Source organism: Uloborus diversus, unplaced genomic scaffold (genome assembly GCF_026930045.1).
Source record: "Uloborus diversus isolate 005 unplaced genomic scaffold, Udiv.v.3.1 scaffold_17, whole genome shotgun sequence".
Classification (NCBI taxonomy): Eukaryota; Metazoa; Arthropoda; class Arachnida; order Araneae; family Uloboridae; genus Uloborus; species Uloborus diversus.
This window is the reverse complement of record NW_026558318.1, coordinates 594,128-606,996: the sequence shown is the minus strand read 5'-3', so window position 1 is coordinate 606,996 and position 12,869 is coordinate 594,128. Positions and strand designations below refer to the sequence as shown.

The 12,869-nt window shown below is 32.8% G+C and overlaps 1 protein-coding gene across 1 annotated transcript in view; it reads left to right on the top strand.

Moving 5' to 3' along the window:
* Positions 1 to 405: 405 nt before the first annotated feature.
* Positions 406 to 12,869, top strand: part of LOC129233102 (translation initiation factor IF-2-like) — a 56,734-nt gene continuing 44,270 nt past the window's right edge. Inside the window, exon 1 of the mRNA XM_054867161.1 lies at positions 406 to 487. Coding sequence (XP_054723136.1) covers positions 485 to 487 — 3 coding nt within the window. The 5' untranslated portion in view covers positions 406 to 484. The remainder of the gene's footprint in view (positions 488 to 12,869) is intronic.

Below are 12,869 nucleotides of genomic sequence, written 5' to 3'. Positions count from 1 at the left end.
CAGACTTTTAAAAGCAATGAAAAAAAATCCTCGTTTTCCAATCTGGACGGGGTTTTTCTACCGATGGAAAGGGTCAAATTCCAATTTTATTAAAACCAGATAAATGTCTTTAAAATGAATATATTATTCGTAATTACAGTGATTTGAATGCGGAAATTTGTGATTTCCTCCCAATCAAATCCAGAACAACTCTCTCGTAAGAATTGAACTTAAGTGTTTTGAGTGTGAACCTCCTATTAGAGATGATCGAAAACCGCCTTAGCGCAACTAAACCACTTTTCGTTTTCCTTCTAACGTTTATGGGTGGTCAGCTACCAGCAACTCGAAGCAGGCAGTGAACTCGAAACTCGCGTTTTTGGCGACTTTTAGAAAGTTGTTGCAGAGAGGGTTACTGGGACAGTTAATGGCGGCCCGTATATATGTCTGCTAGCGTAAAAGCGGTCACACTTTTCGCTTGTCATCAGTAGCTCCCAAGACTTCAAACATGGTAAGTGCTCTTCATTCAAATTGCTTTATTTACATTGAAGGCTATCATTCATATATGAAATGCAAATTAGATTTGGATTTAGGTGAAGTTCAGAAAATAGCGTTTTTCAACTTTTGGAATATTTAAAGAAAAGGATTAAAATTGTTTATCATCAGTGAACTATCAGAGATGAGTTCGGAAAAAGTGACTTAATATTTTAGTGTTTAACATATCTAGGGTGCTCGGGCAAAAGAGTATAAGTCAAAAATACTGATGAATGCTCTTAACAGTACAGTTCGACTTATACTCTTTTTCCCTTTAGCAAAAATGACTTACCTGCTTTATACTATATTGCTTTCACAAAGAATTAAAACGAATTGACAGTTATTATCTGAACCGCAATGAAAGATAAGGTCCATATAGTATAAATATGAAATAACCTGATTTTACTCAATTTTTGACTTATACTCTTTTTCCCGAGCACTCTAGATATTTCGTTGTACATGAAATACACTGCCAGCTCAGTCATTTCCAGCCGAGGACTGTAGTTTCGTACTTATCCGAAAAGCACGAAACTGCAGTCCTCGGCTGGAATATACTGAGCTGGCGGTGTATTTCATGTATTTCTGCTTTAGCCCTGGCTATTGGGCGGTAATTTACTGAATATATTTCGTTGTGCTTATCTATGTATTCAAATGCTGGAACAATGAAAGAAATAGGCTACGCACCAATCATAGTTTGACATTAGCATATTCCTCGATTTCCGCGATTTCTCTAAAACGAACCCATGAGCAGGGGCGTGCACAGAAGGGGAGGGTTTGCCCCGGGAACGACCCTGCAGGGGGCCCAATATTTTTAAAACTAGGGGTGAAATATGGGGTAAACAATATGGAGAGGGACCCGGAAAAGTCATTTGTGACGGGCCCCAAAATGTTCCCTGCCCATGAGTCGAAACCAATGGTTGGTCAGCAAAGCTGATCCGTGTGATCTTCTGCCCTTATATAGAAGTTTGGTAAGACCCCATTTGGAGTATGCTGTTCAGTTTTGGTCTCCTTATCTTAAGAAAGATATTAATGTATTGGAAAGGGTTCAAAGGCGGGCTACAAGGCTAATAAATGGACTTTCCCACTTAGATTATGATTCCAGGCTTAGAAGGCTAAAAATGTACAGTCTTGAGCAAAGAAGAGACCGAGGGGACATGATTCAGTTGTTTAAATTTATTAAAACGAAAGATGTTACGGGGCTGAAGTTTAGCACTGAAAACAGGACGAGGGGTCATTGTTTTAAGCTATTTAAATCTCAGGCTAACATGGAAGTTAGGAAAAATTATTATTTTAGCAGGGTAGTGGAACCTTGGAACAGCTTACCCGAAGAGGTGGTCATGAGCAAAGGAGTAGACAGTTTTAAGAGGGCCATTGATCTTCACTGGGGATTGTAAATGGACTAGGACCAGTCTAGCTGGGCCCAGAGCCTGTTGCTGGTCGTCACTTTTGTATTTGTATTTGTGTTGACTGATGTTTTCGATTTCACAACGCAAAATCCACGATGAGTCATAATATCCCAAATTCGGACCCAAATACGTAAAAATTGGTTTCTGGAGCATTGATAAAATAAGCATCAAGTAAGGAAAGCAATAACTCTTGTTCTGTAATGTCATTCATTTTCAATGTAATTCTAAATGATTTGGAAAATGTAAAAATGGTTTCAACTTTTATTTGTACACTGGAATCTTCTTAAGGGGGCACTGGACGTTCAAAAAAAAGAAATTTTTGTCAAACTTTTGAAATTTTTATTTTTTGAATTTATTTGAATATGAGGACAATTTTGTGAGTTTTGTTTTATTTATTATAGTACAGAGAATGACTTAAAATAAGTTTCAGTGTTGTGAAATCAAAATAATGACGCAAGGGACTTTTCAAAGTTTTGTTAATTATCGTTAAGGTTATTTACATTTTTTTAAATAATTGGTCTTCTAATTAAAATTTTTAATGAAATTTTATAATTAAGCTTGTACTAGTGTTTAAAGTAAATAGTTAAAATTTCAAGCAAATCCATCAATAATTAAAAAAGTTTGTTTTCAAGGTCCAGTGTCCCCTTAAGGGGTCACATACCTTTCAAGCATTTTTTTTTTTATTTAAGTAAATTCTATTTTGTGTTGAAACCATAACATGCTTACTTACTTTATAATTAATAATTTTTTTAAAGAAATTTTTAAATATTGCTTACTTTTTTTAAAAATTCAAAACATTTAGGAAAATTTTAATTTTTTAAAATCCCTAAGGCTTTTTTGTTTTTAAACTAATGTAAAAAAATCTTTTTGCTAAATGATCACAATCATCATCTCTAAAAATCTGTGCATTCATTTGCTTTTGTGTTTGCTAGAAAATTTTCTGTGATGAATTACGGAAAAAATCGTATTTTTTTTTCAAAAAATTTTGGTTTTTAAAGGTATAACATGCTCTAAACATTTGAATAATTTATAAAATGCTTATCCAATGCACAGTTTTGTTAAATATATTATCTTAATTGCAAGACGTATTACTTTAAAGCTGTATCTTTAATAGAAAAAAAATCCTTAGGGACACGAAAACACAAAAAAACGATCATCGAGAAAAATCAGTTTAAAATTTTTCTTTTGCATAAGAACACATAGCGAGCATGACCTAAAACCATTCATAACTTTTTAAATATTTGAGCTAAAGCAATGAAACTTTTCCCCTGGGTTTGAACTAGTGTTTAGTTTCAAAATAAGCAATAAAATTTTTTTTGATCGTTTGGTCATTTTTGAGGTACTGTAACCCCCTTAAGATGAGGTGCCCTTTTTGCATTTTTTTTTTTGCACATCAAATTTCATCACCTCTTAACGCAAAAATAGCACCTTTTGCCGCAGCTCAAACATTTTACTGTTATTGAAGAAATAGGAGTAAAATTTTCACCTCATTCTTGTCGCAGAAGATGTTATTTTGTTCATGGGTGATTTTCAAAACGATTGACATTTCGGTGTCATGACATTTTCCATTGAATTAAATGTTAATAGAGGCGCTGCATAAGCATATAGTGAGGTATTGTTGTACATTAAATTCATTGCCTTCAGTGTCTTTTCCCATGGTTGTAAATTTATAAGCATTTTTTATTACTTAAGTTAGCTAGTAGTGGAAATTTCCTTGTCCTGACTAGAAAGTTCGCATAAATTTTATCTTTTTTGTACGCTTTAATGCAGTTTTTTCATTTTTTGTGCATTAAAAAGAGAAGTAATATTTGTTATTTAAACACAGCTCAAATTGATTTTACAGAACTGCTCATCTAATATTTTAAAATTTCAAATGCAGTGTGTGACCTTAAGGGCAACTCATGAGTGTTACCACAGGGAATTTAATATTTTTTATGTGCAAAATATATCTTTACTGTAGTTAGAACCAGTGTTAGGAAGCCATATTTGTATCTTGGAACGTTTAAGTCGAAAATTGGATATATTTATTCCTTTTATGTTGTATTTCGAAATGTGCAATTCTATGAGAAGAGTATTTTAATCAAATTTCATCAGAGATTAACCCATTTATCTTGTAATATTTTCTTAAGTATACAGCCTGAGTAAAAACTTTAAGGCCAGTATAATTTTCTTTGAAAAAGGGAAAATGAAATTAAAGGGAGTTTAATATTATTGTATTATTAATTATTAATGTTCATTGGTAAGAAATAACGCAACAGACAGGATTTGTAAAGCATGCAATAACCAGAAAAGCAGTGGTTTATTCAAAGTTAGCATTTCAGCTTGAGTAAAAACTTTAAGGCCACTAGTATTTTTTAAAAACTGTAAGTACTTATACTGTAATAAATGTCACCTCAGTTAACAAGATTGTGGAAACCCTTCAACTTGCAGTTTTGTGATTAATTTCTTCAAAGTTTTTGTCCGACTTGTGACGATATCGTAAGGTAAAAAGTTAACTGTTCAAGAAAGAGGGCAGATTGAAGCTTTTTCTTCAACAAGGATAAGTAGGCGTACTATTGCGAAAAAATAGGAAGATCGAAGACTGAAGTCAACATTTTTGTATGATTTAAACACAATTAGGGTAAAAAGAAAACCCGGGAAAACTTAAAGCTTTGTCCTCGCGTCATGGAAGAAGAGTTTGGAAATAATTATATTACCTGAAAAGTACTCAACCAGGAAACTTATTCAGACGATAGGTTTCAATATTTGTCAAAAACGATATATAACACAATTAGAAGGTGTGGAAATTTTATTAATGTTGCAATATTGTTTAAATCTCATTTATTGAAAATGCACAATGTAGAGCGTTTCAACTTTAGCTAGGAAATCATGACCTGGGATAACCAATGAATAAAAATATTTTTTTCTAACGAAAAGAAGTGGAGTTTGGATGGACCAAACGGACGGAAGTACTATTGGCATGATTTACGAAAAGAAAAAGAAATATTCTACAAGCGCCAATTAGATGGAGGCTCTGTCAGAACTTGAGAGTGCTTTGCTTACAATGGTGTGTGCTCAGTTGCGTTTGTTTCAGGTAAAATGAACTCACAAGCATATCAAAATGTCCTCCCAAGTTATCTTTTACCAAGTGCTGAATTTATTGCTGGCGAAAAGTCAAAATATCAGCAAAGCAATGCATCTATCCATCCGAGTAACAGTGCAAAAAATAGGCTCCAAGTAAACAATGTTGAAACTTTGAAATGACCAACTAAGTCTCCAGATCTTAACTCAATAGAGAACTTATTGGGTGACTTAGCAAGAAGAGTTTATGCAAAGGAGAGACATTTTACTTCATCAATAGAGCTGAAATCTACCATCGAAGATGAATGGTAAAAAATACATCCCGAATTTTGTCAAAAACTAGTTTCATTCATGTAAACAAGAATATTTGAAGTAATTTGAAGGAATGGCTCCCACACAAGCTGATAAATATTTGAATTTTTGTCCTCATATGCTTTTTTCTATGTTGGCCTTAAAGATTTTACTCAAGTTCAAATATTGATCTGTAATATTTTCTGATAATGAAACACTTACAATTAAATTTTTTGTCTTTTTTACTTGTATTTTAGGTTAATAATTATCACTCATATGACTTTTTGATCCTAAGATTAAAGTGTGTCCGATTTTTCAAAAAAGTGCACTGGACTTAATGTTTTTACTCAGACTGTAGAAATACGCAATTAGCCATTAATGTATTTTGTGTTAAGGAAACAAGAGACCTAATTAAATTTTCGAAAACAACGATAAAATGTCTTTCAGTGAAGAATTCTTCTACAAATCTCATGAGTGTTACCACTCACGAATGTTACTTTTTAAAGGAAGTAATTCATGAGAAAGGAGTAACGTTCATGATAAAAGAGACCCAAATAATGAGTAGATTCAGTTATGGATATTGTAATACCTTTAACTCATACCTTTATCGAACAGATACATTTTATTCACATGTATACATACATAAATTCACATTTATTAAAAATTGAAGAGTGAACACTGACACAAAGCTAATGTTTGCAAAAATGAAATTTGTATGCGTTTTTTAAGAAAAACTGTAACATATGGTATTCCAATAACTACCTATTTTAGAAGAATTAAAGCCCAAAATCTCTACTAATAATAAAGCTGTTAGTCTCTCTGTCTGGATCTCCGTGACGCGCATAGCGCTAAACCTTTTCGGCCGATTTTCATTTAAATCGGTTCGGCCGATTATTATTTTTTTTTTTTTAAGTCATGCAGTAACCAATTTTGAAGACTACTGTACACCAAGTTTATTTCTAAGTTTGGAAAGGGTCAATCCAAAACTGGATATGATTCTCTCAATCAACGCTGAAATACATGAGCTTTATTGGTTTTTCTAAAAACTTTCCATCATTCGTTTGCTACGACATCCTGAACTGAGATCCAACACCCAAGTTATGGTCCAGATTCTGCTTCAAAAGCTATTAGAAACTAACACGAATTTGATCGTTTCAAGCAAATTTTAGCGCATTTATGAACAGAGAATACAGTCAACTTTTGATACCTTCAGGTCCCAAGGATACAGCTGAAACCTAGGAGTTATAAATAGTTTGGGTAATGGGAAGTTCCTAAAGTCTTTTCAAGAGTTTGGGTTTTAATAAAAACTTTAAGATAAAGGATCATGCTTCGAGCTATTGCGAGTTGATCTATTTATATTATTTTATTTAATCACAATAGAAAAAACTGTATCATTAAAATTATATAGACAATTCAAAATTGGTCATTGAATGTTGTTAAACTTAGTTTTTCTTTTCCTCAAAAGAAAAAAAGATGACAGAAATCCTTACATAGAATTATATTTAGATTAATAAAATTACTTGTCTACAATAAATTATTTCATGAGTCCATCTCTCATGAGTAATCTATAGCTAAAATTCAGCATTTTCATTAACAAACTTTTTCTTTAATCTTTAAAAATGGGTTTCAATATTGAAATTTTTTATCTATTCATGGTAATTGCAATGAAAACATTTAATATTTAATTTAATATGCTTTTACCGTAAACTTTACTTTTTATTTGGGAAACAAAGTGACACTCACGAGAAAAACAATTATACAAACACTTAAAACTTCTTAAATAAATAAATAATTACACAATTTTGAAATATTTCTGAGTATTTAAGATACTTTAATCAAGATTTGTTAGATTGTTTATTTTTTGAAACAAAAATACATAATGTATTTTGTACACGAGATAAAGGTAACACTCGTGAGAAAAACGCTGACTTGCCAAGAAGTTTTTTGGAATTTCTAAAATATAAGCAGATTAACTCACAAATAATCACCTGGTTAGAAAGCCATAAATTGTAAGGAATTTGAACCTAGGAAAGTTTTAATGTTTATATCAATAAAAATTTCTAACTTTTGTCGAACCTAATGTGTCAATTGATTTGAAAATCATCCTTATATTTCTAATGTTCATGTGGAGTGCAGGTATTACATTTCGCTTCGGGGGGGGGGGGGGGGACCTTGGTGGGTTCCTCTTCTTGCCAAACTGTGGGTGGTGAGAGGAAAGTGATCTGCTTTTAATATAGATATCAGGGGAAATGTGATCCGGGGCTTACACATAATCCCAACATTAATTGAATGAAAATTCTTAAACAGAATAAATTAAACAGAATTAAAAAATCTGTTTATTCTACTGAATTTACGCTCGCTTTCGAGTGCCATTTTTTGCACTTTCCAAGAATAGTTAATTTAAGTAAATTCTATTTATTGTTGAAACCCTAACATGCTTACTTACTTTGTAATCAATTTTTTTAAAAAATTTTAAAATATTGCTTACTTTTTAAAAAATGCAAAACATTTAGGAGAATTTCAATTTTTTAAAATCCCTAAAGCTTTTTTGTTTTTAAAATATTATAAAAAATTTTTGCTACACGATCATAATCATCATCTCTAAAAATCTGTGCATTCATTTGCTTTTGTGTTTACTAGAAAATTTTCTGTGATCAATTACGGAAAAAATCGTAATTTTTTCAAAAAAAATTGGTTTTAAAGGTATAATATGATCTAAACATTTGAGTCATTTATAAAATGCTTATCCAATGCACAGTTTTGTTAAATATATTATCTTAATTGTAAAAAGTATTACTTTAAAGCTGTATCTTTAATAGAAAAAAATCCTTAGGGATTCTTATGACACGAAAACACAAAAAAACGATCATCGAGAAAAATCAAGTTAAAGTTTTCTTTTTACATAAGAACACATAGCGAGCATGACCTAAAACCATTCATAACTTTTTAAATATTTGAGCTAAAGCAATGAAACTTTTCCCCTGTGTTTGGACTAGTGTTTAGTTTCGAAATAAGCAATAATTTTTTTTTTGATCGTTTGGTCATTTTTGAGGTACTCTAACCCCTTAACTGACTTGTCGATGTTTGAACATCAAATTTCATCACAGTTCACATATCCTAATGCAAAAATCGGTCCTTTTTTACTCTCACTAAAATGAGTCAACATTCTCCTGTTCTTGCTCAAAATTTGTAATTTGGCGACCATACTTCTCGCAAAGATATTATATGATTTAAAATATTTTTTTTTATGAGTAATGTCAAGGAGATTGGACACGAATGGCAAATCGAGGTACCCTATTGGGCATTACCGATCTAAACTGACGGACAATAAAAGTATATTCCTCAATTTTAACATAAATTTTGATTTAGTATTTCGATACCTTTTCATTAACAAGCTGATGTGTGCATCACATGACTTCCTTTTACTCGAATTTAATGTCATTTTCCCCATTATTGGCAGTTTTAATGTGGTTCAATAGTTTACTCTCTAAATATCACCAACAGTGGCCAATTTGAAACCAAATTTTAAAAAAAATCGCCAAATTTTTAGCCAAGATGGCGACAAAACTTGGCGACCAAAGGACTGGCGATATATCGCCAAGTGTCCGACATATTATAACACCACTTGAGTTTACATCGAAATTAACAATGATTTCCCCCCAAAAAAGGGAAAAGAACCCCCTTAGGAACATCTGAATGCAACCAAAAGGGAAGGTACACAACTAGGCTCCACTAGGAGTCTACGTACGAAATTTCAACTTTATAGGACATACCGTTTTTGAGTTATGCGAGATACATACACACATACGCACATACATACGTACATACGGACGTCACGAGAAAATTCGGTGCAATTAACTCGGGGGTCGTCAAAATGGATATTTCGGGTGTCTGTTGGTTCCTAGGCATATATCCACGTGTGTTCGGGTCGAAAAAAAACTCAACATTCATTCGGGGGTGAGAAAAATGGAAATGAAGGCCGATTTTTGAGTGAAATTTTTTTTCCGAATGCAATACTTCCTTTTTTGTAAAAAGAAATAAAAACAGTATATTTTGTTCCAAAAATGCTCTCAACGAATTCGATGTTATGCGCTTTATTTTGAGATGAATCAAAAATGGTTTGCCAAATATTAGCGATTTAAAAAAAACTACTCCTTCCGTCATAAATCGTGTTAAATATTTTATTTATTTATTTTCTTAAACAGAATTGGCCAAAAAATACGAGCCTTAAATTTCCTTTAAAACCTTATACAGTAAGCGCCGCTTAATGTGATCACTTTGGGACAAATATAATTTGATAACAATAACCGACTGATAACAATAACCGAAAAGAATCCAGAAGACACAAAATAATTATTTTTTTCCAATTAAGGTGCATTTAATTTTGCTAACCTCAAATTAAAATCACAATGACTCAACTGAACGCAGTTTTAAATTATAAATTATTAAATTAACAGAATGGAAATATCTGAATTGTAAAATGTTAAAGCTAAATTATGCAATATTTAATCACATAGTAATAGGTGAAGTAAAATATGACCGTTTTCCCTGACATTCGTAAACCAGTTTCAAAGCAAATTCAGCTTTTCTATCTTTTCCAGCATGGTTTTGCTTGTTTAAATTTTGATTTAACTTCGCTTAGTTTTCAATCTTGACACAGCTTTTACAGCTTACAAAGTAATGGCAACAATGGAGGTCAATACTCAATTTTTTTTTAGATGCAAAAGAAAATTATCTTAGGGGGAGTCTGTGGTCATTGGGGGCGAACTTTCTGTAGCTTCATTTCTAGAAAATTTTTGAACTGCTAATGAAAAACACAAAATGCTACACAGAAAGTTAGTCTCGTCAGGGTTTGCCTATGCATTTCTGTTAACTGAGGAACAAAAACGGGGAAAATTTGAAAGTTAATGAACGAAGACACTGATTACAATATCCGACTTTTTTAACGCGTGTTAACATACAAATGTTCCGGGACTTTGTGATTCTGATAACATTAAGCGAATGATAACATTAACCGTGATCACATTAAGCGGCGTCTACTGTACTATTAAAAAAAGAAGCCTCGAACTATGAATTGTTGGTTCTCTTTTTTCGGCACTTTCATTAATCTAGAGCTAAATAATGAGAAAATGAGTTTGTAAAAAGCAGGTGGAAACTTCATTCTAGCAATAAAATAAGCTCGCAGTCATTGATAATATCAATTCTTAGTTTGAAATTTCCTTTCATATCTAGAAAATCAAATGAAGGATATTTAGCTATACAGTGAAACCTGTGTAAGTTGACCACTTGTGGTGCAGTACTTTGGTGGTCAACTTAGACAGGTGGTCAACTTGTAGAGGGTAGTAATGAAAACTTTTTTTTTTTTTTGTCATTTCTTGTCCCATGCCTTTATTTTTTAACTAATTGGAATACTTTGAATTACTTTCATTGTTTAACATTACTTTAAAACAATAAGAAAAAATGTTGTTTAAATATTTTTAGAGATTATTTACCAGAACAACGCGTAAAGTATCATACAAATTTAAAATTTCTGTGAATTGATCAAAAAAAAAGGGGGGGGAGGGGGGCTCATTGCTTATGAAAAACTACTTACTTGATATTAACAATTCCTAAAAATTCATAACAAGTCAAAATTGACTCAAATGTTTCATTTGATTTTTCCTTGTACATTTGTAACCATGGTAATCTATTTTTCAACAAAATAAATATTCATTGAAGTTTGGCTCATTTTCTGGGACTTAACATTAGTCCAATGTTTTTCGATGGAAGCATAAATATTCATAGGATTTTCTAAAATGTCTGATTACTTATTTGAGGCATAGCTGATAAAACTTTTAGTACAATCTAAATTGCCTAGTGTTCAACTTACAAAGGGTTTTTTACACTACTCCAAACCAAAGCTGTTGTATATTAGTGGTCAAGATAGACAGGTGGTCAAGATAAAGAGGTGGTCAAGTTACAGAGGTTTTCCTTCATTACATAAGATAGGATTAATTCCGTTCCTGACAAAAGCGGTCAACTTAGACAGGTGGTCAACTTACAAGGGTGGTCAACTTTACAGGTTTTACTGTACTATGTGTTCTGGGCTGAGTAATTTATAATAATATGAGATGCGGTAAAATAAGTTAAGCATAGGAGGTTGGTACATGAACTACACCGCCAGCTCAGTCATTTCCAGCCGAGGACTGCAGTTTCGTGCTTATTAGCACTCATCAGCCCGGCATAGGAAAGTGACTGAGCTGGAGGTGGAAAACCTCTTAAGGAAGCCAAGAGTGCCAAACAAACTGAGTGCGAATTCAAGAATTATCAATGTCCAGACGAGTGACCGAAACAATGGTTCGGTTCAACTCGAATATTGAAGTCAAGGCAGATATATATTCAGTAAGTTACCGCCCTATAACCTCCAGCTCAGTTACTCCTATGCCGGGCTGATGAGTGCTAATAGGCACGAAACTGCAGTCTTCGGCTGGAAATGACTGAGCTGGCGGTGTATTTCATGTATTTCTGCCTTAGCCCTGGCTATAGGGCGGTAACCCACTGAATAATAGGAGGTTGGTGTTTCAATAGGATTACAAAAATTGTTATAGAAAATCACTATTATTATGATTTATACAGGTGAGTTCTTTAATCATGTTCATGTTGTGACAGTGGATAGCTTAAACACTTTATTGGAATACTTTGCTAAATATTTTAAAGAAACCTACTTTGGAAAAATCTATGCGATGCACCATTTTTAGCAATAAAAATGAATTTTTACACATTGGAATCATTGTGATGTCGTAAAAAATATTTAGAGTTTACATGTTGAAAAATGTTCCCAATTAGTGTCTTAATAGGAGTTTCTATCAGGGCTGTGGAGTCGGAGTCAAAGAGTCGGAGTCGTACTGACTTTTACTTCCTTTTACAAAAAAGGAAGTATTGTATTCGCGAAAAAATTTCATTCAAAAATCGGCCTTCATTTCCATTTTTCTCACCCCCGAATGAATGTTGAATTTTTTTCCTGACCTGATTACTCTTGCATGTATGCCTAGGAACGTACAGACGCCCGAAATATCCATTTTGACGATCCCCGAGTTAATTACAACGAGTTTTCTCGTGACGTCTGTATGTACGTATGTGTGTATGTATGTCGCATAACTCAAGAACGGAATGTCCTAGAAAGTTGAAATTTGGTACGTAGACTCCTAGTGGGGTCTAGTTGTCCACCTTCCTTTTTGGTCTCATTCGTATGCTCCAAAGGGAGTCTTTTGCCCTTTTTTGGGAGAAAATCATTGTTAACTTCGATGTAAACTCAAGTGGTGTTATAATTTGGCGGACACTTGGCGATATATCACCAGTCTTTTGGTCGCCAAGTTTTGTCGCCAACTTGGCGACAAATTTGGCGATTTTTTTTTTTTTTTTTTTTTTTTAAATCTGGCTTCAATTTGGCCACTGTTGGTGATATTTAGAGAGTAAAGTATTGAATCACATTAAAACTGCCAATAATGGGGAAATGGCATTAAATTGGAGTAAAAGGAAATCATGTGATGCACACATCAGCTCGTTTACCTCAATATCAGTTATAAAATAGTAAAACGAATGTATGAGTTGTTTGAACAAGTC